General features: G+C 44.1%; 9 protein-coding genes across 9 annotated transcripts; 4 read left to right on the forward strand and 5 right to left on the reverse strand.

Moving 5' to 3' along the window:
* Window positions 1-5006: 5006 nt before the first annotated feature.
* Window positions 5007-6036, reverse strand: CYBJADRAFT_185115 (SANT/Myb-like DNA-binding domain-containing protein). Its single transcript, XM_020217163.1, has one exon. It carries the CDS (start codon window positions 5639-5641, stop codon window positions 5036-5038), a length of 606 nt encoding a protein of 201 aa, XP_020070003.1. The 5' UTR covers window positions 5642-6036; the 3' UTR covers window positions 5007-5035.
* Window positions 6037-8015: 1979 nt separating this feature from the next.
* On the reverse strand, window positions 8016-9302 carry CYBJADRAFT_168045 (uncharacterized protein; the record flags this gene model as incomplete). Its single annotated transcript, XM_020215189.1, has 1 exon — window positions 8016-9302. A coding segment is annotated over one exon (1236 nt), but the record flags the coding sequence as incomplete, so codon positions are not given.
* Window positions 9303-11068: 1766 nt separating this feature from the next.
* Window positions 11069-12748, forward strand: HFD1 (hexadecenal dehydrogenase). Its single transcript, XM_020215190.1, has one exon. It carries the CDS (start codon window positions 11095-11097, stop codon window positions 12649-12651), a length of 1557 nt encoding a protein of 518 aa, XP_020070005.1. The 5' UTR covers window positions 11069-11094; the 3' UTR covers window positions 12652-12748.
* On the reverse strand, window positions 12697-13139 carry MED11 (Med11p; the record flags this gene model as incomplete). The annotated part of the gene is made up of 2 exons (XM_020212779.1): window positions 12697-13011; window positions 13074-13139. The coding sequence occupies 2 exons, from the start codon at window positions 13137-13139 to the stop codon at window positions 12697-12699; spliced, it is 381 nt and encodes a 126-aa protein (XP_020070006.1).
* A 361-nt stretch (window positions 13140-13500) lies between these two features.
* Window positions 13501-14723, forward strand: ASC1 (40S ribosomal protein RACK1; the record flags this gene model as incomplete). The annotated part of the gene is made up of 2 exons (XM_020213371.1): window positions 13501-14067; window positions 14301-14723. The coding sequence occupies exons 1-2, from the start codon at window positions 13546-13548 to the stop codon at window positions 14721-14723; spliced, it is 945 nt and encodes a 314-aa protein (XP_020070007.1). The 5' UTR covers window positions 13501-13545.
* A 535-nt stretch (window positions 14724-15258) lies between these two features.
* On the forward strand, window positions 15259-15872 carry CYBJADRAFT_168048 (uncharacterized protein). Its single transcript, XM_020215191.1, is given in 2 exon segments — window positions 15259-15328; window positions 15343-15872. 1 exon segment carries the CDS (start codon window positions 15649-15651, stop codon window positions 15820-15822), a length of 174 nt encoding a protein of 57 aa, XP_020070008.1. The 5' UTR covers window positions 15259-15328; window positions 15343-15648; the 3' UTR covers window positions 15823-15872.
* A 579-nt stretch (window positions 15873-16451) lies between these two features.
* CYBJADRAFT_94500 (glycoside hydrolase) lies at window positions 16452-17850 on the forward strand. The gene has a single exon (XM_020218024.1). It carries the CDS (start codon window positions 16648-16650, stop codon window positions 17788-17790), a length of 1143 nt encoding a protein of 380 aa, XP_020070009.1. The 5' UTR covers window positions 16452-16647; the 3' UTR covers window positions 17791-17850.
* Window positions 17851-18345: 495 nt separating this feature from the next.
* On the reverse strand, window positions 18346-20016 carry CYBJADRAFT_115390 (BAH-domain-containing protein; the record flags this gene model as incomplete). The annotated part of the gene is made up of 1 exon (XM_020212187.1): window positions 18346-20016. A coding segment is annotated over one exon (1671 nt), but the record flags the coding sequence as incomplete, so codon positions are not given.
* A 286-nt stretch (window positions 20017-20302) lies between these two features.
* On the reverse strand, window positions 20303-26598 carry CYBJADRAFT_185123 (1,3-beta glucan synthase). Its single transcript, XM_020217164.1, has 2 exons — window positions 26469-26598; window positions 20303-26395 (listed from the first exon to the last, which is right to left on the reverse strand). The coding sequence occupies exon 2, from the start codon at window positions 26254-26256 to the stop codon at window positions 20557-20559; it is 5700 nt and encodes a 1899-aa protein (XP_020070011.1). The 5' UTR covers window positions 26257-26395; window positions 26469-26598; the 3' UTR covers window positions 20303-20556.
* Window positions 26599-27965: the final 1367 nt, after the last annotated feature.

The raw sequence follows: 27965 nt of genomic DNA on the forward strand, positions 1-27965 counted from the left end.
GGCTGTTCGAAGACAACAAACGTTATCGATGGCTTTACAAAACGTATCGTCAAACTCACGGTGCTAAATTACAAGGCGTATATCTTAGCTAGTTGGAGGACAGGAGAGCAAGAGTTGGAATGCAAAATGGAAGCCATTTCTAGAAATAGAATTTTTTCCCTGACTCGAACTCCACACTCACCAGAAGTTGGGTAAGTCGAAGTGACAGATTATTGGACCCGTATACGAAGTGGTTTCGCTTTAAGGTCGCATACACATATATCTAGTCACTGAGTTATTATTTGCTTGTTCCAAGTGCATTCATGTACACTTTCACTTCATCCTGTGAACAACGTGTACCGCATAATATATGGAAAATCCATGCCGAGTTAGTTTAAAGTTATCAGTATATATGGCAAGCAGTTACCGTACAGTTTGAAGTTCGTTATCATGCAATTAATATGCTTGATGTCTTTATACAATTAACTTTCAGCTTACCAAGACCTTAATACGATCTAAGACAAACCTTCATGACATGTATGACCAATATGAACAATCCAATTGCATGCTCATACACAGCATGAAATGCTATACGAACTGTAACCTGGACTACAACCATCAAGAAGTAACAGGAGCATGTGTATGCAGGCGATGGGGCACAGAGAGTTCTTAAAGCCATGACGTTAGAGGAGATACATATTTCCAACTGTTGACAAATTTTCTCGGTTACATACATATGGCGGAACAGTAATGTCTGAGTCTAAGGTGGTTATGGCGCCCAATTGTTCAAATTTCACACCAGTGCGTCCAATCTGCTCACCGTGTGTACCAAAGCAGATTGCAAAGGGATGTGCTTATACATTGGGTGGCTTATCTTTCGAGCTCTAGAGGATGTGTGCAGATTTTCAAGGACATGCACCTACAATATACCCATTACATGCGGGTTGCCGTATCAGGTGTGATTAATCCAGTCCGAAATGCTCCAGAAAGTTCACAGAATCACAAGGTACGACTAATGAGTCAACGTAAATCATTTGATCCATACCTTATGGAAAAGTGGCAGAGCCAATTAATAGACATCATTAACCTGGAACTCCATATTTGTTGGAGTAATGAACATCAGATTCACAGGCTTCAAAATATATGCAAACTAAATAGTAGATAAGAATACAATATTTTTTGTCCCATAATGATCAACTATTGAAGTGAAAAAAAAACAGAGCCACAATAGAAAAATCAACCACGTCTGCTGTGTCTTACGAACCGATGCATTTGAATATACAACGACTACGGTATAACATATGTTGCCTCCTAAACGATTCAATACATTATGTGATTGCATATCATTCGGGCTTGCATCTAACATCGAACATGCACTTTAAAAACTTTTTCAGTTGGTCAAGCTAGAATTAACTCATCAATTACGCATATGAGCTGCAAAAGCAAAGAACAAATAGCGTGTGCTCAAGTTTCTATATGTTTTACGCATATTCCGCCTCCATAGATGGTACCGTATGCACTATGCATCAAAAACCATCATTCAAATGCAATAGTTACAACTACCTTTATCACCATCACTATGGCGACCCCAATTTTTCATCATTCAAAGTGATGCACACGACGTTGGCGAGTGGGGACAACTTTCGGAATATATTGTCATGATCCACATTTGTTTGTGGAACGGACAGTCAGAATCAAAACCAAGTTAACCTCATGTCCTACAGCTTTTTTTAAGAGGAGCATACAAGCTCAAATAATGCCATAACGTCTTCTCTCCCTGTGTATTTGTGAATCATTTTGGTTCAATTTGAGTTTGGAACCGTAGAAATAAAGCAACATAAATTATGCCCGCAACAATGCCCCAAAATTGAGTGGGGTTTCCAGCGGGAAACCTTAAGTGTTAAGAAAGCATAGAAGAATACACCAACGACATCTAAGTTACAAACCCGTTTGCAAGCGACAGCTCAACTTGAGTCTGTGAATTGTTTTTACCTTGCCAATTTGTACCAGCTTGGGAAATGTAGCATATACTCATCAGCGGATGTGCATTTATGTGTAGACATGTGCTCCTACATGCATAATTTCAGTTTGACAATATTCAAGCCTTTTCTCGGAAAAAACATCCAGCCAATCGTTGGCTTCTCACCACATTCAACATGGATACATGTAGTTGGGAGGTATGGGTGATCAAATGGGTTGGGGTTTGAGGTACTCCAGCAGTTTTTTTAAAGTGAACTATAGTTTGTAAGCCAGCAAATTTGTTGACACGCAAGATGTATGTCTATCAGCCATGGAAACACTTAACTGAGTGCTATCATCATTACGTTAAAATTCGAATAGTCCTTCGTAATATCAGAATGAAAAATTAGACTTTAATACGTTCTAGGTTCCACCAGTCTATCTTGTATGCAAAAAATTTGTTTCATTCGAACCATAGCGAACATTGGGGTCTACAAACAGTCGGAATAATGTATAATTATTCCAGTATTCTAAGCCGTGCTGTCTAAGTGGTCATCCCTGTAGAGATTATTCAATACACATCATTTTAATTAGATATATCTACAATGAAGTGTAAAGAATTAAATTTGCCGTGATTGACAATGATTTATTATGCGTGTTATGTTCATACTGATCTGATTAAAGCTCGTGCTATACATAAGGTTCTAGAGTTACCAAAAGCTGTTTGCACTAAGGTCATCTCTGAGATAAATATAGTACTCAGAGCTCACCTGGTATCTGAGTAGAGGTAGGGCTTCATAAATCGCCATGTATGCATTGTGGTAAGGACATCCTGCAAAAAAACACAAGGAGTGCTTTTGGACGCCATGTTATAAGGTCCTCTGTTCCAAATCAAGCATACGTACAAAAGATGTAGAATACATTTGAATAATCCAACATATCATGGTGGCGCACTTTGAGCTCATCAATGGAAACCTGTTAATTGATGACTTATGCTGCTCTTACATCTTCAAACCTTATCTGAAAATCTGTAGTAGCAGAGTCAGCATTGGCTTTTCCAATCAGAAAATGGAATAATAAAGTTAGATGTTTTATGCGAGGAAGCCATATTTGAGTTTGGGGCCTAAAGGCTGCAGCTTCTACTGCCATGAACATCAACTTACGTCACCTTGGCACGACATTGAACTTTGAAGCTTGAAGCTTGAGGTCGCTATCCACTCACTGGCGGACACCGATGTTTTAAATCATACCTTCAGTTGTATACACTTAACACCAAATGTACAAAAACATACCAGAAACGACCCTAACTAGGATGCAGTGATTATGGTCAGCGAACAGATGACCGGTTTTTGGGGCATGTTTTACGTATGGGTTTATCCAGTACTGTTCGCTGGCAAAGTCTATCAGCGTCATGCGGAATCGCTGGCTCTGTGTTTAAAATCGTACCGCTGAAATGCAACCACTGGCGGAAGGGAATTGAGAATACCGTATTATCCTCAAAATGTTCCAAGGTGTTGTGTCTTTATGCTTGTAAGCCGTGAATGCCCTCAGACTGTGGTTAGAGGTTTGTGAATGCACAAAATGCATATTAGTACATGAAAATCGACAAATGATTTAAATGCAGGTGGCAAACTGGGCATACAAATGACAATTTCAATTACGAATGGTACATATAAAATATAAGGACGATATGCTACCTGTATTGTCACTACGTTTTTACCGGCTATGAATCATGGTAGGCATGAAAATAATAAGACTCCACCCAACAAATTTTCAAGTAGCACCGTACCTTCATATTTTCAACGATGCATTTCCACTGCCGCATTTTGTACTGACATTTATTTCGGCAGCCACAGGAATCAATTTGCCAATAACAATGCGCTACACATTGATAAATGAATAGTAAGTTAGTCGGGGACTACGAGCGTTTAGATTCGACAGTATTATTATAAAAATAGTGGGGTTCAATCAAGAAAAACTAACGATAAAGCGCATTGAACTCATTAGATAAGTTGGTTCTGGACCTGTCATTGTTTGCAAGTCCTCTTATGACCATCGGTGTTCACGGTAAAAAAAGTTACAAAAGAATACCGGTGACTCAGAAGTTAGACATCCTGAGCTCTGTGGGTTTTGGATAGGTTCATGCTGGTTTCTGTATAGACTCTGCGTCCTATGCACCTCAAGCCTCAGACAAAAGTCTAAACCAAAGGTATATTTGAAACTGGTCCAGGGACCTTATTCACTACAGCCATTGATTGTGTGAGCTATACGGTGGACATACTACGACAACCCCCTCCAACTTTCAGCAATGTTAATGTAACATTTCTCATTGCTGAACCAGTAGAACATAAAACTTGAAACATATGGTTCCACCTAAGCTTCTCATTGATTCAGAAGAATGTAATTTAGTATAGTCTAAGACCACAAGCGCATATTTACTATTGACATGAGATAAATTGGTTGCAGCGTTCTTGTCTATCTACTAACATTCATACTAGTTGATTGATCTAGACCATGTTCTGGTCTCATAAGCACTGTATTTTTCTTTAAAAAACATATTCATTTTGAGCTTACCCTAGTTTCTTTTTTGTAAGGGTTTCATATGCGCTGTGTGCACCTATGTAGTATGTACTATAATGTCAGTATCAAAGCATGGGTATAAAGCCAACTTCTTAGAAAACCGCCTCAGAATAGGAGTCCGTTACGCATTGAGTAAGAAGCTCCGACTCGTTCCTAATAGAACAGTTTGATTCATTCTAGGTTTTCCAGCCTTGACAAGAGAATTAAGGGAGATGGATATGCCCACATAATTTAAACAAAGTTCATGGAACTATCTGTATCTAGATGATAGAGTATTTACCGATCGGGATAGAATTGTCGCTTATTTTAAAATTTGAAAGCCCAAAAATACAACTCTGCTGCTAGTTGCAGCGCATTTTCTTTAATGATGCAATAAGCACTGGGTGTCAGATTACGTGCCATTTGCTTTCAGACAATATTCAAACATGTTTCAAAAGGTCAATACGATCACTACATCTTTCAATGGACACTACAGAACTTGTCAAAGCAGCAAATATACATGCATTGCCATCCTTCTTCAATTTAGTAGCTTCTTAAGTGAGCTAACTTTCTTTCTTCTCTTGCGATCCTTCTCTAAACCCATAAGTCTTCTCCATCTAAATTGACAACCACTAGCAGTTCGAGAGTTGAAGTGCATCGCAATTTCTCTCCAACCCAAGTGTTTCTCCTCTTTCAAGTGACGTAGAAGTCGATCATCATCGGTGCTCCATAGACTGTACTGTTTGGGCTTGTCAAATTCCGCAAGCTCAAGACCAGCTTGACCGTGTTGAAAATTTGATGGCATAAATGTAACGTAGCCGTTTTGAGTCTGTTGTGTATGCTGTGGGATATGTGATTGGTAATGACGTGATATGTAAGGATAAGGGTAATTTGGAAACTGGACAGTTGTATTCATAGCCAGCGGCGTCTGTGGTGAGTACTGTGCAAATGAGGGAACTTGTGGAGTGCTATATGGTGCGTGGGAGACTGGAACCATGTACTGCTGTTGTGTATACGGTGGACTGTCCAGTATTAAACTGGTAGAGCTGTTTGCCATTGGAACATCACGTGGAGGTATGGGAAATGACTCTTTAAGGCCAGGTAGCTTTATCTTCTGAGGAGCGTTGTAAGTAATCGACATCATCTACAACAATCAATCAAAGTATATGACTAGTCCAAGCACCAGAGAGGAAAGATATGAGGTTAAAATCAACGAATTTATATAAAAAAAAGCAGAGTCGAGAACGAGACAGTTAATGTCAATGAGGCAAACAATATTTCGAAGCTTAAAAAAGTTGAAATTTCCAAGCGGTATGCAACCATGAGTGTTACGGCCTCACGCTCTTGGGCACACATTCAACACAGCAGGTCGTACATATTATAACCAGCTAAGCGTACTTAAAGTTATAACCAATATGCGCCTTCTCATATTGGCCCATCACTAATATCCCTAGTTCCCCAGTTCTTGTTCCATTTCCTCCTTCCTTCACTTGGTTCTCTTTGGTGCTCTTTGGTCTCTCCGCCCCCCCTTAATCGATTGAATATCAACCTTCGGCTCTTTAATCCAAACTAAAAAAAACCGTGCTGCACACTGCACGGCAGACTATGGAGCGCAAAACTTTAAAGTGTTGTGCGTTGTAGTTTTTATAACTCCTTGCGCACACGCACTCTACATTTTCCCTCCCTCTCCCAAGCGCTCCTGCAGTTTTAAAAAGTTGCTGTTGTCGGTGATGATCCTTTCTTCTGCTGTGCTGTTCACACGTCCACCCTACCACAATTGCGGCGCAGTCATAGATGCCATACAGGATGCTCGAAATGAGCCCCGAGAATGCACGCCATTCAACTATGCATGGCTCGTATATATTTGAACACTGAAACACATATGCTATATGCCAAGCACTTGATTGGCTAGTAGCTGTTGCCATTTTTCTCTCCATCTCCAGAGCAAAGCAAGGTTCCACCAGTAGTTTGTCGCTACCTCATAGCTTTTTCTTTTGCAATCGTTCCCCATTGGCAGCACTGCAGCTGTATGTATGTTCCTATTTTCTGGAAGAATACCAGTGCGTAATCATGCAGGAAGCACCTCAAAGGCCAAACTCAAATCAAACTTTATTCAGTAACACCCAGACATTTTCACGGCCGAACTACACAGGAGCCGCATTTCTGTGGATTAACGTCTCTTGCATATCTTGGTGACACAAAACCGACGCAGCCCCTCAAACTATATCACACAGCGTGATTGTGAAACAGGCAAGTACGCATGTATCGTGTTGTTTTGCTCCAAAGAGATCGGCTATTGATATTAGAGCACGTACCTATACAACCCATATGCTATAAGGTGGCTAATTTGTATACGACCATGACCTACACGCCGAACATTCGCATTTCAAAGGAGTATGCACTGGTAATCGCTAAATTAAAAGATCCACGGATGATCAGGGACTGCACTTGGATGCGGCACTGGAAATATTCTTACGTACTCGCAACGACTTGTCTGTTCATTTTATTACACCTTACCCTTACATGTTTTCGACACTTCTGTCGTATTGTCTTCTTTTTGACAAAGTACAGTGAGTATGACCGATCTCAAGAGAGAAACAAATGAAAGAGAGTGGATTGGGCTCATGAAAGATGCTGCGTCCCTCTTTTGATTTGCATATCTCTGGGGGAATTGCTAACAGTCCGAGTTGCAGATTACTAACCCTACCAAGGGCATGTTGAATTAGTATTCCTTACCGATAATCACATGACTCTCATGGAATCCCCTATGCAAACTTATACCCTCGGGCATAAGCATGGTGGAGCTATTTTAGGACCAACTCTACTCGTGGTGGTGTTGGCAGCTCTACTTCTAGTCGTTGTGTTTCGGCAATCTTCACCTATTAAAAACACACAACATCCTTCAATGTTGGGACCAAACAAGTTGAAGGTCATGAGGAAGGTCCTCAAGAGTGAAAAAAATGACCTGGGTTCCATTGCTGATCAGGCACCCACCATTCCACATTACCAAGTTGATATGTGCAGATATACGAACAGTGACTCTGTTTGGAATTTATTATCAGCTGACCCAATGCCATCGTTGTTAGATTTTCAGTATGATGATGACGCTACAACCACTGCGTTACGATCGGCCCAAGAGAACCAGAGATTGAACAATGCCAGGGAAGGGTATGAGCCAGAAGCTAGGGTTGAATGCACCGACAAGCAAATTGACGAGTTTGTCTTGGTGGAGCCTGTTTCACCATTGGCAAGAACACACAATTAACAAGTGTAAGGCGTGAGCTGCACGGCACAACGGTAGAAGTCTCCTACAGGAAACATGGGTTTATGCCCGTAATACGATGCACAACACTCACCAATGTTTGATAGATGGCGGTTGTTAAGATCAGGAATAGACCAAATTCTCAGACTAGAAACAGAAGTGTAGTGTTATGAAGCGAAAACACAGATAGACATTCTATACTACATATTTTAGGGGGATATATACACATCGTTGAGACATATCTAAAACACTTGATGACCGAATACTTCAAGCTTGCTAAATAACTGTCCAGAGATGGCCTAGGGCCTCAGCTTGAGAATGTAAAATTCATTCCAAATGCCGGCTGTGCTGAATTTGAGAAGCTTGATTTGAAACCAGACTCTGTGGAATTTGAGGCGAATGAGAATGGCATTGCCGTCTTCGTAGCTGCAAATGCCGTAGCTGTCGTATCAAAGGAAAAGGTTGAAGATGTTGTAGATTTCGTTGAGGATGTATCGGGGTGACTTATATCGGATGTGTTGCCAAAGAGTGGAGATTTGGCGGAAGCTGATTCGGCCGATGAGGGCTCCGACCTTTGTGGTGTAGATGAGTTCTGACTGTTATTGACAAGGGTTGAGGGTGTGGCAAATGTAAAGTGTGACTGGGGAGTTGTTCTTTGTTGAGTTCTCCGTGTCGTGCGATGTTTGACCCCACTTGCATGCCTTCTTGTCGTGTTGGACTTAGCTGTACTTGGGCTGGAAACATTTGTGTTCAAGTTGGACGAATTAGGAGACTTTGAAGAATCAGAGTTGGCTGTCCAATTGAATTTAAGAGGAGAAGTCTCAGTGTATCCATTCCCCTTGTTCAAAGGACTGCCGTATTTCTGGACATATTCATTCGCTGATAGTGGCCTTGGTGAAGTTGACGATGCACTTGTAGATGTATCCTTCTTGTTGAATGTACTTGGGATTTCATCCTTTACAATGTCATCGTCCGTATCGCTATCTCCATCTTCTTCATCCATCTCATCATCAGGAACACCGTACTTTTCAGTGTAAATACTCGTCAGTTCCTCGTACTGGTCCAAAGCATCCAGTAAATTCTCATGAATCGCATCGGACTCCAAATCAAGGGCCAATGCCTTTTCAAACTGTAGCTTGGACTTTTCCATTTCTCGTTCGTATTTGAGCTTGGCCTTTGCAAAAGCATTCTCGGCAGAGTTTCTAATGAGAGTGGCTTTCTTGGCCAATCTTTCTGATTCCTCTGTAAGTTTATTACGTTCCTCAGCCATTGCTGTTGATTCATTTTGCAGCTTGGACAACTTATCAAAATACTCGGTCTTGGACAAGTGCTCATTCCCATGCTTGGCCCTTGCTTTGTACCGTTCTTGCTTAAGCAATTCCTCTTCTCTTTTCATATTTCTGATGCGTTCCTCAGCCCTGGCCTTCTCCTCTTGACGACGCTTCTCCAGCACTTCCTCTTCACGTTTTCTCTTCTCCTCTAGTTTCTTCAGTCGTTCAGCTTCTCTAATTCTCTCCTGACGGGCCTTTTCCCTGGCACGTCTCTGCTTCTCCCTCTTCACAGCAGCAGCTCTCTCAGCTTCTTTCCGTAGCTCCTGTTCCTTCTGTTCCTTCAACCTTTGCTTCTCATCTTCTGACAAGAACTGATCCACAATCTTCTGTCTCTTCTGAATCTCTTTATCCAATGCATCTTGCGACACAGATGTCGTCTTGAATCTGGACCTATACCATCCATGGTAGTCCTTCCTCTGAGCATTGTCTGTCAGCACTTCGTACGCTTCTTGTAGCCTTTGGAACAAGACATCTGCAGCTTTATGACCTTTATCCGGGTGATACAGAAGTGCCAACCTTCTGTATGACTTCTTGATCTCGATCAGCTCCACGTGATTGACATTCGGTGTACAAATCTCCAGCACAGAATAATAATTCTCCTTTGATACAAGCCACGGCTTTGTAGACACCATCTCCTCAGTACGGTCACAACCTCTCTATGTTGTTTAGGAGGGAGAGGACGAGACAGAGAGACAAAGTGAGTGTGAGTGTCTGAAACGGATGCAATGATGATGCTGTCCTCTGGTACGATTCGCTATTGCTTATAGCACTACTGAAGCAACAGTATACGGATCAAACGATGCATTCAGTTTTAGGTGCTAATTTTCAACTTCCGCCTTCTTCCGTACGCATGCTTGTGTCTCTTAACGTATGAACGAGCCGCATACGACGGTGTTTCATAAACTGTGAGGATTAGGGTGTGTGGCATGGAGAATGTTTCAAGATGGTGTCACGTTGATGTGAGTTGGTTTGACAGTTGGGATGACAGTCGGGTTGATGGCTGACGTGTTTTTGCCTCTGAGAGTAGTTGGAGCTGTAGAGGTGGGAGATTGCTGACAGGGACAGACACGCGGTGTGTGCTGGGGAGAGATGAAGAGGGAAAGCTACGGTTAGAGAGGTGTCAGATGGGCTGGGGCTAGTTTCTCGGAGTGTGTGGGTTTGCTGTTAGAAGCGTTGCTTGGAGGATATGTGGATGGTGAGAAGGAGATGGAGATGTATAGATCAGGACATAAGACCAGGACACACGTGTAACGATGCCACACCGTCAGAGAAGAGCACACAGTGTCCAGCCAACGTGTGAAGCAGTGAGCAGCCCAGCTCATCGCAGAAAACCGCACCATTATTGTCCTCCTCCTAGCACGAGAACACCATTGCGGTGCTTCCTTAGAGCTCATGCCAGACAAGACAGGCTAGACAAGACAGGCCAGACAAGACAGGCTAGACAAGACAGGCCAGACAAGACAGGCTAGACAAGACAGCCCACACATCAAAACCTCCCGTCGCTGGCGAGGCCCTGGCAAGCAGAGCAAGCCAGAGGACACCCACTAGTCCCAGCACGAATACTCCGCTTATTTGAGGGGTGGCATGGCCCAGTTCCTCTCACCGCTCTTCGCTACTGGCATCTGTCATAGGCGGAACACCCACACACACAATTGGAGCCTCTGCACGGAGACACCAACCACTTCACACCGGCCCTGGGCAACGTGAAACCATACAAATAATATTTGTCTTATCCTGTGATCAATTGTAGCACCTCACACCGTCGTGATTCCCCTCTCCTGCTGTTGGCATGTGCACCCTTCTGTTTCCCCTTTGTTCTCAGTGTGGGTTGTGCTGGTTCTCGCCGGGCTGGAGCCCCCGGCTGGAGCCTCCAGGTGAAACCATAGGCAGGGCACACAGCCAGTGGAGACAGAAGAGCATTTATAAAGGGGCAACCGTCTCTTTAATCAACGTGGAGTTGCTCTGTATAGTCGATCACCTTGTAACACACACACACACAGCAGAATGTCGGTATTGGAGTACACACCGCTGGACGAGATCCCGATTAGGGTGCAAAAGCTGAGGGAGTCCTTCCACTCTCGTAAGTTCGACCCTGTTGAGGTCCGTCTACGCAACTTGAGGAAGTTGTACTATGCGATTGAGGACAACCAGGACGTGTTGTGCCAGGCGGTTGAGAAGGATCTCAACAAGCCGGTGAACGAGACACGTGTGCTGGAGATCAACATCATCCTGGGCGACTTGCTCTTCATCATGGAGAACTTGAAGTCGTGGGCCAAGGACCGCCGGCCGGAGGCGGTTCCCTTGATGTACAAGTTCAGCGGCTCGAGAGTTGAAAGCATCCCCTTGGGCACGGTGTTGGTGATTGGGACCTTCAACTACCCGCTCAGCTTGGCCCTACAGCCGGTGATTGGTGCCATTGCCGCTGGTAACACCGTTGTGTTGAAGCAGAGCGAGCAGTCTCCACACGTCTCCGCGGTGCTCTCTGAGATATTGGCGGACCAGATGGATAACGAGTTGGTGCAGTGCATCAACGGTGGTGTTGAAGAAACCGGGGTGCTATTGGATCAAAAGTTTGACAAGGTGTTCTACACGGGCTCAGGCACCGTTGGTAAGATCATCGCAAAGAAGTGTGCTGAGAGCTTGACACCGTGTATTCTTGAGCTTGGTGGTAAGAGTCCAGCCTTTGTCACAGCGCAGTCCAAGAACTTGGACCTTGCTGCAAAGAGAATTGTCAATGCGAAGTTTGTCAATGCTGGTCAAACATGTGTTACTGTGGACTACTGTTTGGTTGAGGAATCAATCTACAACGAATTCACAGAGTACCTTGTCAAGTGGACAAAGAAGTTGTATGGCGATGCTAACGCGGATAACTATACAAAGATTGTCAATGGTCGAAACGTGAAGCGTATCCTGTCTCTCTTGGACTCCACCAAGGCCACGGTCTTGTACTCTGGCGAACACAATGCTGACGAACGCTTCATCCATCCAACGTTGTTGGAGAATGTCGAATGGCACGATTCCACAATGACTGATGAGTTGTTTGCTCCAATCTTGCCACTTCTCAAGTACAAGTCGTTGGAGAGTGCTATCGAATCTGTCATTAAGAACCACGATACTCCGTTGGCGTTGTATGCGTTTACTGATTCGAAAAACGAGTCTAAGCTAATTCAACAGCGTATACGTTCTGGTGGATTCATGCAAAACGATGCTGTTATGCACGTTGGTATGCCACAGTTGCCGTTTGGTGGTATTGGAACCTCTGGTTATGGCCAATACCATGGCCATGATTCGTTCAGGGCATTCTCTCATGAGCGTGCCATCATTAAGCAACCTTGGTGGACAGAGATTCTATTGGATGCCAGATATAGGCCAATTTCGAACTTTGATGCCACTTTGGCCAGATTTGCCACGGTTCCCTTCAAGACCTTTGCGAGGACTGGTAAGATCGTCAGTTTCAAATCCGCAGCGTTCAAAGCAGTGATTGGAATTGTTGCCATGTATGGGTTATACGTTGGTTTCACCAGTGACCGTGACGCCAAATTGATCAACATATCCTTTTGAGACTGATGCTATTTAGCGTGTGCGTGTTCTGTCGCCCTTTCGCCTTTAGTCTAACAGCGAATCTATATGATCCAGCTCTGATTTGAGCTTTTCCGACCCTGCCCATGTAGCCTTCTTGCTGATTGTAATTGGTGACATTGTTATGCCATTAGCATCGGTCTTTCCGATTCTCTCGTCTAATATCTTGATTTCCTTCTTCAATCCAATGGTTGACTGTTCCAGGTTCTTGTAAAAGCCATCAATCTCCCGTGCAAACTCTTGCTTGATCTTTTCCAGTTCTTCCTTATCAGACGCATTCCTCTTCATGCTTGTCAGGCTGCTAAGTGCTAGAGAAGCATGGTTCAGAATCGATACCAACTCCTAACGGTGACGTTGTTAGCTCTCTCTCCCCATACGGACACAACGATACAGTCTCAACTCACGGTATCAACGTTGTGCAAGGACTCCAATCTCTCTTGTACAAATGGGTCTTGTTCCTCAGAGGCCATGGCTGGATCGAACTGATGTGAATTGAACTGAAGTGACTCGTGTTCAGATATCATCAACATCGACTGCGGTCTTTCTTTTGGAGAACAACACCAGCCGTAGAAAATATGGGGATTACATAAGCAAAACGTGATGTCTGGATGTTTTGATATGTGACTGGTAGAATTCACATCCGAGCACCAGCGTGCTGAAATTTACTTAAGCCCCATACATTGCCCTCAGTAACTCTTATACCTAACAAATGAAATGTGTCCCCAACCAATCGCACACCCAAGTCGCAAACGTTTTCGGTTCGGCGCAACACACACGCACACTCACAGGTGAAAAACTTCAACATGTTCACCAACTTTTCCATCTGCTCAAGACTGAAGAGAAGACTTTTCTTGTGATATCAACACAGTTTACGCAATGTCTGGTAAAGAAGTTTTGGTTTTGAGAGGTACCTTGGAAGGTCACAACGGTTGGGTCACATCCCTTTCCACCAGTGATGCTCAACCAGACCTTTTGTTGTCTGGTTCCCGTGATAAGACTTTGATCACCTGGGAATTGACCCGTGATGACCAACAATACGGTGTTCCAAAGAAGTCTCTTAAGGGTCACTCCCACATTGTTCAAGACGCTGTCATCTCCCCAGATGGTGCCTTCGCTCTCTCTGCTTCTTGGGATAGAACTTTGAGATTGTGGAACTTGAGCACTGGTGAGACCACCCAAACCTTTGTTGGTCACGAGGGTGATGTCTTGTCTGTTTCCATTGCTAAGAACTCCAGACAAATCGTCTCTGCTTCCCGTGACAAGACTGTTAAGGTCTGGAACGTCATTGGTACCTGTATGTCCACTTTGAGAGGTCACTCCGACTGGGTCTCCTCTGTTAGATTCTCTCCAAGTGACTCTCCAGTTGTTGTTTCTGCTGGTTGGGATAAGCTTGTTAAGGTATGTTTTTTTTTCTTGAGGGAGTTAATCCTCAGTTAACTGTTTTCTTGTTACTTTTGCGTGGTTCACATGATGTTACACATATTTGCTACTTCAGACGTTGCTTGCCAGCTTCGAATGAGACATTTACCAATCACCAAGATCTCTGATGTTTTACAATTACGACGCAAGAGTGGAGGATAACAGTCATCTCTTTTTACTTGAATGTTACTAACAGTGTTTTTCTGAAATAGTCTTGGGACTTGGACAAGTACGCTTTGACCGGTGACTACATTGGTCACACCGGTTACGTCTCCACCATCACCATCTCCCCAGATGGAACTTTGGTTGCCTCTGCTGGTAAGGACGGTTCCATCATGTTGTGGAACTTGAAGGAGCAAAAGGCTCTTTACACCCTTGCTGCTGGTGACGAGGTCCACGCTTTGGCCTTCTCTCCAAACAGATACTGGTTGACTGCTGCCACCGCTTCTTCCATCAAGATCTTCGACTTGGAGGAGTACAAGGTTGTTGACGAGCTCAAGCCAGAGTTCGCCACCTCCGGTAAGGCTAGAGACCCAGAAGCCGTCTCCATTGCTTGGTCTGCTGATGGTCAAAACTTGTTCGCTGGTTACACTGATTCTATCATCCGTGTCTGGCAAGTTATGACCTCCGCTTAAATGTAATGTTTGGAGGGTTTTCTTTCACTTTCTGGTTTTATTTAATGACAAAAAAGTTTCTAAATCATAGTGATTGGTGTAGTTCCCGTGGCGGGCACCTGTTGTAAATGAGCCAATGGAGGAAACAAGCATGGCATTGATAACTCGAGCCTTCACCGTAACTCGCAGCGTAAAAGCTACCAACGAATGAAGTGGAATCCAGGGAAGTTCACGCACAACTAGGAGGTGCCTTTAGTTCCACAAGAGGTTAATACAAGCAGATCGATCTGCTTGTGATCTGTTCCATGCTTCACTGGAGAACATCACCATAGTTCCGGTCCTTTCAAACTGCGATCAAGCCTAGATCAGGGGGACGCAGATTACATACCGTTATTGAATAATTTGGTTTCAATCGCCATGTACGAAACAGTACACACATACAATTCTGAAACATCTACAGGTATATGAACGTGGCTTTTGATGTAGTTTCCTCAACGCACCGGCAATTGCCAAAGCCCTTCATAAGGTTCTAAGGCTCTGCAGTGTGTGAACCTAATGCCACTCTCGGCAATTGGAAGGGGAAGGTCTGGATCGTTTAGGCTGGAAGTAACTGAGGTGAAGTACACATTGCGCTGTGGTTATTGCGCTGTGGTTATTAGGCTGGGCTTATTAGGCTGTGGTTATTAGGCTGGGCTTGTTAGGCTGGGTTTATCCTTCTAAGCCATCCAGCTTATTTCATAAGCCAGTTCGAAGCCCTGTTGTGCCCTTTCATTCCTCCTGCCCAGGCATCCTCCCAGTGTGAAAAGAGCTGAAACCACGGTGATATAAAACTTGGCTTAGAGACTGGGCATTTGCTTCCTTTCAAATTCCACGATGAAAGTAAAGGCTTGGGGAGAAGACACGATAACTCTCATACTTTATACCACCACACCTCGCGGCGTGTGATATGTGTCCCAGCAACGACGTTCCCAACAGTCTTCCACGCGTGCCTTTGTTCTGTCACAACGTGGTTTTAGATCCTGTACCTATGACGTATTTGTCCATCTCTCTGTGGGCTGTGTGTGTGTTTATCTACTCCTTCTCCTTCTCAACGCGTCCTTTAAAAGTGCTCTTTCCATAGGAGTTTAACCCCAAAGGTTGGCGTGGAAGCTAGCAGACAATAGTCTTGCCCACTGTGTGATTCCCGCAACTGTAGAAACCATTCCAGGCTGCGCCCATTCAGCAGACAAAGATTGACACATTGCCTCATCGTCTGCGTCCACAGGTAATTCCCAAAGGCACATACCTTACGCCTTTCATGCTGTTGTTGTGCTTTCTGAAAGTGAGCACACGCATCAGGAACAAAAGCCAATTTTGAAAGGGGGCAGATAGCGTGGTGGTGTATACCAAATCACGCTTTAAAGGACAAGGAACTGATCACGTGGAGGGGGGAGCTGGAAATATCTTCAGTGGCTCACACTGTAGAGCTGATTATGCTTGTTTGACGACACTAGGACGGGAACAACTGCTCCAATTGAAACACGTCTTCACCTGTGAAACACATCCAACACTGCTAATTTTGCCAGACACCGGGAACAGGAGTTTCTAAAAACGCGCTTCATATAACAATTTGCAGCAGGCATGCACCTCAGACGCGCAGAGACGCAGATCGTGCATGGCCGTCTGCTTGATCTAGAACAGAGATCATATAAACAACACGGATGTAGAATACGTCACACCAGAGCTTTGAAGCTTTTTCTTCAAAGGTGCTGGAATTCTGGGTGCGAGTGTATATAAAGACGACAGCGGATCCTGTTCTTCAATCCTACAGTACAGTTTGAACTGGAACATTGATCTGTATATACACCTCTGTTTAAGAGAATTGTCCAAGGCAGCTCGTCGTCTGAACTTCACATTCCCTCCTTACAATACCCCCCTCAATTCCGTTCATTTGACCAAGAATACAATGAAATTCACACTCCCGTTCATTACTGCGCTGGTGGGCGTTGCTGCTGCTGTTGAGCACGAGCACCATCAGCACGGAAAGAGAGATGCCACGACGGTTGTTGTGACACATGTCGTAACAGTGGGTGCAGATGCTGTTCCATTATCAGATGCGTCCGCTTTTGTTCAACAATCATCGAGTACTTACGTGCCATCAAGTTCTTTTGTGACGTTGACCACATTGACACCATCTTACGTCTCCTCAGCCGATGCCGTCTCAAGCGATGCCGTCTCAAGCGATGCTGTTGTCTCTTCTTCAAGCTCTGTTGATGCCGCTTCTCTTTCTAGCTCAACCTCAACTTCATCAGCTGCCTCTGCCTCTGCATCTTCTACAGACTCAGCCTCTGACGCAAGAGCTAAGGGTATCACTTATTCTCCTTATACAGACTCCGGGACTTGTAAGTCTGCATCAGATGTTGCCTCTGATATCGCACTCTTGACCGAGTTCGACATCATCAGACTCTACGACACCGACTGTGACTGTATCAAAAACGTCCTGGATGCAAAGACATCATCTCAAAAGCTCTTCTTGGGTATTTACTACTTGGACAAGATTGATGCTTCTGTTCAGATAATTTCTGAGTCCATCTCTGATTGGAGCGATGTCTATACCGTCTCCGTTGGTAATGAATTGGTTAATAATGGCGAAGCAACAACAGACCAAATCAAAACCGCTGTGGACTCTGCTAGATCTGCCCTCACTAACATCGGCTACACAGGAACCGTTGTCTCTGTCGATACCCTCGTTGCTGTGCAGAACAACCCAGTTCTTTGTGAATACTCCGACTTCATCGCTGTAAACTCCCATCCATTTTGGGACGGTAATGTGTCACCAGAAAACTCTGGTACTTGGCTTCAGACCCAAATCTCAAACATCAAGAGCATCTGTGGTGGTGTAAAGGATGTGCTCATCACTGAAACTGGCTGGCCAACTCAAGGATCTGCCTACCAATCTTGTGTTCCATCAAAGGCCAACCAAGAGTTGGCTTTGCAAAGCATTGCAGACACTGTTGCTGACCAAGTACTACTCTTCACTACATTCAACGACTTGTGGAAAGACCCAGGTTCTTATGGCGTTGAACAATACTGGGGTATCTTTGACTAGAATTGCAACCTTTATTGCACTTTTCATGTATCTTACGCAAGCTGTTTTATAAAGTACGAATTGATTTTCTGTATAACCTTGATTATTACAAGTGTAAGAACCATAACACACGCAAGCCTCTTATCCTTCAAGTTTCTGCTTCTTCCAAGCAAGGTATGCAGCTGAGTTACCAGGTCTCACAACACCAGCGAGGCCTGAGCCGGGAATGGTTTCATTCACTTGACCATCCTCGTCTGCCTGGCCAAAATCTCCACAAACGTTCACCACGGTTCTATTTGGAATCAGAACACCTGGTGTCTTGAACCATATCACTGGACCTTCGCTGTGCACATCAAGCCCTCCCAAGCGTCTCTTGTTACTCATAACGTCCATCTTTAATACACCAGAGGTGGCAGTTTCAAGGGCGATTGGCACGGTAAATGTTGACGCCGTGGACACTGTAGTGAGGGAGGGGGTTGCATGGTAAACTGGAGCTGGTGGTTGGGGATGGCTGACAACATTTCTAGTGTAGTTACCCAGAGGAGTATTGAGGCTTGCGTCGTTCTCATCCGTTGGTGGGTCATTTGGACGAATGATGTATTTAGGACAGTTTCTGGAACTCGCATACTGGCCCAAATCATCGGTTGGATCAACATCACGAAGGTAAACGGCACCGTGGAGTGGTGGTGCATTTGGTGCCCCAATAATTGGTTCAGGTATAGGCATATGAGGCGTTGCATTTGGTGGAAGCAAGTGTTTCAACGGGGATTCAATTTTCTTGAAACGACGTAGTGAAGGTAAAGGAGTGATTGGGTCCTCATGGTCACGGATTTCATCTGGCAAACATGCACGCCATGTACGGATCTTATTGAAGTTCTTATCATTGTCGTTGTAACGGTATTCACAGATGAACAATGGCCCCTCGTACGGGATTGCTGGATCACCACGTTGATAACGGGTGAAATACGCAACATAACACTTACCCAAGATCTCATCTGCCAAGTGGTCACGGTATTGACCTGATTTGAACACTTCATTGTCGTAGAATAAACGATCAACTCTATGAACAGTCTGTTCCGGACGTAGATACCAACAAACATTGATCCAACGTTGTCCATCCTGTGTCTGCCATATTCTAAATAGTTGGGCAACTATAGGCTTCTGAGCATCGTTTGGGTTATTGATCAAGATCCAATCTCCGATTTTGTAGAGCTTTCCACGAAGTTCTAATTGTTCCAATGGTAATTTAAGAGAATCGTGTGAGATGAAATCAGAGTCTGGTTTCTTCATCTCAGCCTCCAAGAACCTGACAAACCACTTCTCCAATAGCAGTGTATTCTTATAGACAGTGGAGGATTCATCATTATAGTATTTGGCATTGGCGATCATCAGTTTCATATCCTGGACAAAAGGCTCAACCTCCTTGTATTTTCTCTGCTTGATTTTCTTCTTAATCTCATCTAGAGATATTGGTTGCGTAATGCTCTTGTAGTAGTCCGGATAATCTCTTGGGTCTGGCAATCTTTCAAACAAAAGAGTGAGAGAATCACCTTCAACACCCTTTTCCCTTCTCAAGTTTCTCAAAACGTTCTTGATTCTCTGTTCATACGGTTTATCAATCACAGGAGGTCTACCTCTTTTGAAACTCTGCTCCTTGTGTGTGTAGCGTTTCTTGACAACCTCTTCCTCCTCCTCGTACTCCTCGTCGTGCATTGGCGTGGATCTGACAGACGCCCTCGAGACAGAACGTGGAGTAGTAGTAATAAGACGCATGGTCTGTTGATGCATCACTGGGGTAGGCGATGGCGTTGACTGTCTCTCCTTACCATAGTTGTATGGAAGCAACACACCAGCACTGCCTTCCTCTATAGGAGACAGATCTGGATACCCAACATCGTATCCAGCACTGGCGAACTTGGGCATCACCCTGTTCTTGATGAAGTCATCCAGGACCTGAGCATAACGACAAACAAAGGACTCCTTCTCGTTATAGGTGCGTGCGTTCCACACGATCTGAACGAGGTCCTTGATGAACTCATTTGGGCTTTGGTAATGGTTCAGACGCTTCTTTATCGAGTTGAACGAGGTTGGCGCCTTGATAAAAGTATAGTAATCAGGGTAGTGCTTCTTGTCAGGAACAACGTTGAAGATGTACTGGATCGGTTCTCCTGACTCCGGGTCAGTGAGGTCAAAGAGCTCTTGATACAGTCCGCGAATCCTCTTCGTTAAGGTGAGTTGTTCCTTCGTCGACATCTTGTGGGAGCTCTGATGTGGCGTCTTTGTTGATGTTGATGTTGTCTTTGGAAGGTAAAACACGGTTCTTTGTTTATGTTTTGTTTGTCTTTGAAGTTTTTGTGGAACGGATGTGGTGTGCGGGTGTGTGGATGTACAGATGTGCGGGTGTTTAGATGTCCGGATGATTAGGTGTCCGGGTGTTTCGACACTCTCCCTCAGCTCATCTCCAACCATCGGTAAACTACACCATTGATGCAAAGAAATGACCATACATATGTAAAAGAATAATTGAAAAGAAGTCGTCATAATAGAAAGCAGTCAGATTGATGCATTGTTCGGATGTTTTGTGAGGTATCACTGAGCGTGACGCATTGGGTGAATTCCTCTATCATAAAGTCCCCCTTGGAAAGTCACACCCAATGGCATCAACGAATGGAGACCAACAAATAACACAAGTCCATCACAGAACACGAGACAACTTACCAACCCGACCAAGAAGGAATAATAGTGTACAAAATGACCTCATCCAGTATGCAAATTCCCATACCAAAATCAAGCCTTGGTGGACCAAGTCGAAAGAGATGGAGTAGAGGTGTAGTAGTGCGATAGAGATGAGAAGGATGGACCAGTATCGTTGTTGCTCAAACCTCTTGGTTGGACCAAGTTGCTGAAGGCACCGGTCAATGTGGATCCCAAATCCTTAGAGACGTGACTTGAAGCAGCAGCAGGACCGGCAATACAAGCAACGAAGATGATCAAAATCAACAAGTACAAGGACAAGTACTTCTTAATCATACGCTTTCTCAACTTGGCTTGTTTCAAAGAGTAGATTGGTGGACGAATCTGTCTGGATGGCTTCAACCAGAACAGCATCACAGAGTGCCATCTATCAATGAGTGGAACACAAACCAATGGGAACTGCACAAACAGGATAACGTGACCCAAGACAAAGTCAGCAGCAAATTCAGACAATTCAATCACCTTAGCAGCGAGTTCTCTGGATGGTTGGGTGAAAGCAGCCCAACCCATACCTTTACCATACCACTTACCGGTCCAGAAGGCAACGTTGGCATTATCGTTCTTGAACTCACGGGTCAAAAGCAAAGCAGTCATGAACTTGAAGATCACTCTTTGACAGTAGATACAAGTCACCATACCAAGCAACATTCTAACAAAGTTGAATCCTTCAAGGACCCACATAACAATGAAGAAGATGATGTGCACAACAACTGCAACACCATGAGCAAATCCAGCCATGACAGAACCAGTCTTCTTACAACACATACCCAACATTGGACCAGCACAACAGGACATACCCAAACAGAAGAACAAGACACCTAGGTCAATGGCGATTGGTGCAAGTGTACAAATAATCACACGGATGACAGAGTTCACGGTTTCAGCATCTTTAACACCAGTTTGAGCATTGATGAAAGTGAAGGCAATGAAGGCACCAGCAGCGTAGAGCGTGGTTGGAATAACATCGGCAAACATAATGTTGGTACGGTGGGCTCTTGCAGAGTCACCAGCAGATTTCTCAGATTCAACGCCCAAGACTTTTCTCTTGAAACCAGTGATACGAGATCTTGACATCTTGACGTAGCCAATCCAAGAGTTTCTATGCCATTTGTTGTTACCTCTTGTCAACCATCTGATGAAATCTCTGTAATCAATGAAGAAATCATCCCAAGCGAATTGATGTGGGTTGAAGATGAATGGAGCAAAGATCAAAGAAGATAAGGAAGCCCAGAACCACAGAAGAGCTGGTTGCCAATGAGCAATAGTAGCAAACAAAATCATAAGCATACATCTAGCACCCATGTAGATAGCAGAACCGGCAAATCTGGAGTACAAGACAGAGAATGGAATACGAGCAGTAGCGAAACCACGACCAGTAGAAATATAACGGGCACCACCAACAGACATATCAGTCAACAAGGAGGAAGAGTAAATCTGACCAACAAACACTTCGAACATTGGAGACAAAGACAACAAATGACGGAAGAATCTCTGAGTGGCTTTCCAAACACCACGCTCAATCAACTCTTGAACAACAATTGGAACAAAGGAAATGAAGAACACAATGAAAATAGACAAAGTGTAACGTCTGATCCAATCGATAGCAGGAGCAAAGTTGTAACAACCAATAGGGTACAAAATATCAGTGATTGGAGTGTTGACGTTGTATGAACACAAGATAGACTCATGAGCCAAAGAGTTCAAGTTAATCAAGGTCAAACAGAAGGCTTGTAAAGACAATTGAATGAACAGGTTGTTAATGTGGAAACCGGCATGCGCGTAGAAGAAGGAAAGGAATCTGTCAATTGGCAGTTGAGTACCCAAGTAGTAGTATTCACGAGACAACATTTGTTCACCCATACCAGCACCAATCTTGGTTGTGAAATTCAAGATAGAACCGAAACCCAAATCTCTACCCTTACCACACTGGAAGTATTCAGAATGTTTGATACGACCACCACGGCACATAGCAGTCATACCAGCATAGATATCTTCGTTCAAATGCAAACCCTTTTGAGCCTTAGAGACACCACCTCTGGTGGTCATGAAAGTAGCGTTGATGAAATCAGGGTGACCATAATGGAGCTTACCACCAATTTGAGACAAAGTTCTGGCAAACAAAGTACCGAATGTTTGTTCCTTACCGGCAGCAACATCACCGAGAACACCAGAGTTCTCAGAGAAAATGTACTCTCTGGCACCGACAATAGCAACAGGGTGGTTGGTAACTTGTTCCTCAAATCTCAAATCTGGAGCATATGGGTTGACTTGTTCAATGTTCAATTCCTCAAATTCAGCCAAGACAGATCTAACCTTCAAACACTCTTCCAAGTAGTTATCTTGATTAGCATCAATCAACTGGATGTACTCACCACGGTAGAAGATCAAAGCATGGTTCTGGTTATCAGACTTACCATCACCAAGAATTGGGTTACCAGACAATTGGACTCTGAACTTTGGTCTACGACGACCATTCTCAAGGATTTCACAGTGTCCATCGATAAGTGCAGAGTAGATTCTTGGTTCTTCACCCTCGTTGAGAGGAGGCTCTTCGTCCAAGTAGGCAATTTGCAAATCAGGGTAGGCTCTAAGCAAGAATTCAGCATTCTCCAATTCTTCAGGCTTGAACTTGGTCAATCTTTGCATAGAAACAACAAACTTGAATTTTCTTCTAGCCATCTTTTCCAATTCTCTCTCCAAACCTTCGGCATTACCACCAAACATTTGAACAATTTCCGGGTTCTCAACTCTGTACAACAACTTGATAGCACGGGCGTAGTTCATGAAACCGGAAACAGTACGATACAAGGTCTGAGATCTTAGAGAAGCCCAGATACGAGTACGCAAGGTGTATTCTGGAGCAGCAGATTTGAAACCAATACAGTAGAATGGCAGATCATCAATCTTGGACTTCAAGACGTTCTCATCCTTCTCCTCTTCACCATTGTTCTCATAAGCATCAGTCTCCTCAGCCAAAATCTTGGTATCCTTGACGAAACAGTCCCATTCAACTGGGTGCAACTGCTTCAAGTACTCCAACAATGTAACACGAGAGAATTGATCATCTTCTCTGATAATTTCTCTCAAAGACAAAAGAATCTTTTCAGAGTAATGTGGTGTAAGAACAGTGAAAGTTGGCATGTTATCAACAGGCAATGGCTCCGGAATTGGGGTAGCCAAGGACTGAGCAAAGAAAGAGATACGACGTTCAGCTTCAGAGTTTCTTGGGAAGAACTCTGTCTCAAAGTTGTTGTCATCTTGAGATACAAAGAAAGTTGGTGCTCTCAAAGTTCTCTTACCTTCAATCTCAGAAGGAACTTGGTGGTACAGCAATTTCTGAACGTGGTCAATGGCAAGCAAGTGTTCTCTGTACATGGAAATGATAATGGCATTCCAAACCTGAGAAATCAAGACCTTTGGCTTGTACTTAATCTCCATATCAGTGGTTGCTAACACCTTGGAGTAGATTCTCTTTGGCAATCTGGTGAAGATATTTCTCCATGGGGTCAAAATAGAAATACCCAAGTAGAAGGAACGACCGACAGAGTAAACACAGTTACAGACAATGTACCACAAGTAGGTATCCAAGAAGAACAAGACCAAGTCATTGAAGTACATCAAACCCAAAGTAATACGGGCTTGTTCCTTACAAAGAGTGTTTCCCCACCAGAATTCACCAGTACATCTCATATCAGTAGTGGACAAAATTCTAATTGGATCTCTCATAGACAGAATCAAGAAGAAGTAAGACTCTGAAAGCTTAGCACCAAAGACTGTTGCCCACAATAGGTAAGACATCCACATGTCAAGCCCTTGCAGTGAATAGAAGGACGCCGTGAATGTCTGAGAAGCAACATACTTTCTGTTGTTGGAACCCATGTAAGATGTGAACAAACCACCCAATGGCATGACGGAGAAGAAGATCACCGTAACAACAGACACAAAGAACATCACAATGGAAACCACCAAAGCCGCTTTCGAGTAGACAGTGATTGGATCATAGGCAAAGACAAAGATGATAGGACCTAAATTGACAGCAAAGATGAGAATAAGGAACCAGAAACGACGCGACAAATGTTGAGCACCAGCCCATTTTCTTGGGACAAAGAACCATTCACAAATGGTAGCACACAACTGGAGGAAAGTAGCAAAAGTACCAGCCAAAGCTGCAGAAGCCCATCTGTAAGCAGCCAGAGGTTGATTGTTCACCAATTGTTGGTAGTTGTGCGTGTACAAAGTAGGAGAGTTATAAGCCATATAGTACCAGTAGAAAGAACCATGGATAACCCAGATACGGTTGAAGTTGGTAATCAAATGGAACCAAGTTCTGATTTCCTTATAGGTCTTGAAGAACACCATGTCCCAGGCAACTTCACCTAATCTGACATAACGGTCTTCTGGGGCAAGGTCAACTAATCTTGAACCATCCTCAAAGACAATCTTGGCAATACCTTCTGGGTACCAGAACAATTGATTAACATCATCATAACCAATGATCTTGTTGTGGTCACGTTCACGCTTGACGTAACGACCATCGACGATTTCATAGACTTGAGCTCTAATGAAACGGTACAATGGGGTGATGACTCTGTTCAAATAGTCACCTTCTGGAACTGGCTCAGCACGTTGCTGACAAGCTGGGGAGTCGAGGTAATCCAAAGAACACTTGAAGATAAAACAGAGACACTCTGGAGTGAATCTCACTTGATTAGCCTCACCCCAACAGAGCAAGTAGAGGGCAATTTGACGAACACGTTCCAATGGAGTGAGCTTGTTCATCTTTGCCTTCCATCTGTAGTCAGCGGCCTGTAAAGAGTTGTCACCTTCCAAGGCGTTCAAAGTCTCCTCAGTGTTTTCAGCACCTATTTCTTCAACAGCCTTCTTAGTCTTCTTGGACTTCTTCTTCGCTTTTCTAGCCTTTCTTGAGAGCTTACCCAAGTTCATGTTTCTGAAACCAACATCGTCATCCAAGTCGAGTTGGGCAGCAAAGTACCACTTCTTGTAGTTGGCAGTGTCACCACCAACGTAATCAGCGTGTAAAGAGAGCAAGGCCTGTGCTGGTGACATTCTGGAAGATCTGGAATCCAACAAGGTCATGAAATGGTCAAACATGTTTCTCATGGAATCTCTTTGGAAACCAAATCTGTTAGTCAAATCGATAAACACATCTTCAATTTGCTCAATAGACACTGGTGCTTGTTGATCAGCAGTCCAAGCTGGATATGGCTCGTTTGGCAAAGCAACGGCAATTTGTGAAGGATCAAATACTCCTTGAGAGCCGTAGATTGGTGTGGATGCACCAGAGGATCTACCACCCGCGTAACTCATCTGAGATGGTGTGTACTGGGTGCCGTAGTCATAACCAGGGGTACCTGGAGGGTTTGGACCACCGTATGAGAAGTCAGAAAAGTTCCCATCGTTGTCAGCAACGCCTCTTGGCTGGTCGTAGTAACCCTGGCTATCGTAACCTTGGTTGTAATAAGAGCCATCATTTTGTGGGTCGTAGTACTCACCTTGGTTCAAGCCCTCCTGAGAGGCATGGTAACCTTCGTTACCGTAGTAAGGGTCCTGATGGTTAGCACTGTCGTACTGGTACTGATCGCCGTACTGTTGGTCGTTGTACTGTTGATCGTGGTACTGTTGGTCATTGTACTGCTGATCGTTGTACTGGTCGTTACCTTGATCTTGACCTTGGTATTGGTCGTTGTAGTTGTAGTTGTTGTTGTTAGACATGGTCGGACACGCTATAGTCTAAATCACGCTTAAAGGATCACCGAGGCAACAAAAACACCGGGTGGTGAAAATATCAAACCAAATCAAAAACTGAAGCTCAAGCAGTAGAAACGCGTTTATGGGAGACCGAAAAAGGGTTCTATGAGTGAATGTGTTAGTTGAGTTGAACCACAGGAGAGCAAAACGTTGCGTTGGGACGAAGATCAACTTACTTTCCGGATCAAAACGTTGCTCTGTTTCTGGAAGTTGATTCTCGGCAGGACGATGGAATCAGTGTATACCCTTCAAAGCAAACTTCTCCGTGAACAAGCTGGGGGAGCGATTCAGGAAAAGATCGATGTATATCAGCGATAGCAAAAGAACACACACGCAGATCAAATCAAGTTCTCTGGTACTTTCCGGTTCTTCTTCGTTGCAACTTTCAAGTGTAAATAAACAATGGAAAGGGCGAAGCAAACAAGAAGGAAAAAGATGCACACACAAACACTTCGTGAGCAGCAAGCAGGATGAACTGAGAATAAAAACACCAAGCAGTTGATTGAACGAAAGTTGATTCCGTGTTTGAATAAATCTCCACTTGGGTTGTTCTTAAAGGGCGTTGTTGAGGACAGATGAATGGAAAAGAAAAGGAAAGAAAGAGAGAGAGAGGAATTGAATCCAGTTAAACGTCTGTGAACGTACTAAGGGGATCGAAATCAAGGGAAGCGAAAAAAAGCGACCTCATTAGGGACTTGATGGGTCTAAGAGACCGAAAAAAAGAAAATTACGCGTATAAAAGTTGCAGGAAGCTAGGCCGAAAACAAGAAATAGACTTTGTTGGCTTTCCCTTTGTGGAGTTGTACACGAATTTCGCTGAGTTGCGCGAAGCCTTTGGGACTTTCGGGACTTTTTCCCTTGATTTTCGCCTTGAAACGCGGTTCTAAAAATTTTTTTGTTCGCCCATGAGACTCGCGAATGTTCATTTTTTCTTTTTCACGCGCGCTTTTTTCCTCAAGATTCACCTCTCGGGCGAAATTCTCTGGGAATTTTTTTGCGTTTTCAAAAGTGCATTGCCGGAATAGGCGCAATTTTTGGATCCTTTGCATTCTTCACTTCCATTTTTGGAAAGGAGTAGGGCTTTTTTGCATGCATTTGACGTCACCTATTTTTAGAAGCACTGGTGTCTCGACCCTCAACTCTCGGCTACTCTGCTCTCATTCTGCTTGTGGTTTCTTTTTGCGCGAAAGACGCTGTCGCGTAAACCTGAAACAAGTTTGATCCAGGCACCACACAACCAAAGAATGCCTACTATTCACAGCATTCTATAGATCAACGCTATGAACCTTCGCACCAGTTGTTAAGCAGTTTCGATAAGAGATAAAGACCACTCTGTTTGTAACGCAGCCGAATTGCCAAGTTCCACGGATTAACACCTATGTAAATTTACAAGCACAGTGTAGCACAGCTCGTGGGCCAATGACTGCTTGACTATGGGTGTTGGCTAAAGCTCGTCCAAGGCTGTGTTCGGCGTGCAACCCGTTGTTTGTTCGACGTCCTCTGCAATTTGAACGCGGGCATACTACCTGGTCCAGTATGTATTGCTGCTGCTGGCATGGCTTATTGGAAGTCCCTCTCCCTTCCCGTGCTGGGGATGACAGTGCACTCAGCTCAACGCGAAAAACAATGCAGGGCTGATAAGCTTCTCGTTGCTATAAGTCAATTCAGGTATT

The sequence above is a fragment of the Cyberlindnera jadinii genome (genome assembly GCF_001661405.1).
Source record: "Cyberlindnera jadinii NRRL Y-1542 unplaced genomic scaffold CYBJAscaffold_8, whole genome shotgun sequence".
Classification (NCBI taxonomy): domain Eukaryota; kingdom Fungi; phylum Ascomycota; class Saccharomycetes; order Phaffomycetales; family Wickerhamomycetaceae; genus Williopsis; species Williopsis jadinii.

Coding starts and splice junctions, on each gene's coding strand:
- CYBJADRAFT_168048 (XM_020215191.1), top strand. CDS start 15,649: ATGTGTCCCAGCAACGACGTTCCCAACAGTCTTCCACGCGTGCCTTTG.
- CYBJADRAFT_94500 (XM_020218024.1), top strand. CDS start 16,648: ATGAAATTCACACTCCCGTTCATTACTGCGCTGGTGGGCGTTGCTGCT.
- HFD1 (XM_020215190.1), top strand. CDS start 11,095: ATGTCGGTATTGGAGTACACACCGCTGGACGAGATCCCGATTAGGGTG.
- CYBJADRAFT_185115 (XM_020217163.1), bottom strand. CDS start 5,641: ATGATGTCGATTACTTACAACGCTCCTCAGAAGATAAAGCTACCTGGC.
- CYBJADRAFT_185123 (XM_020217164.1), bottom strand. CDS start 26,256: ATGTCTAACAACAACAACTACAACTACAACGACCAATACCAAGGTCAA.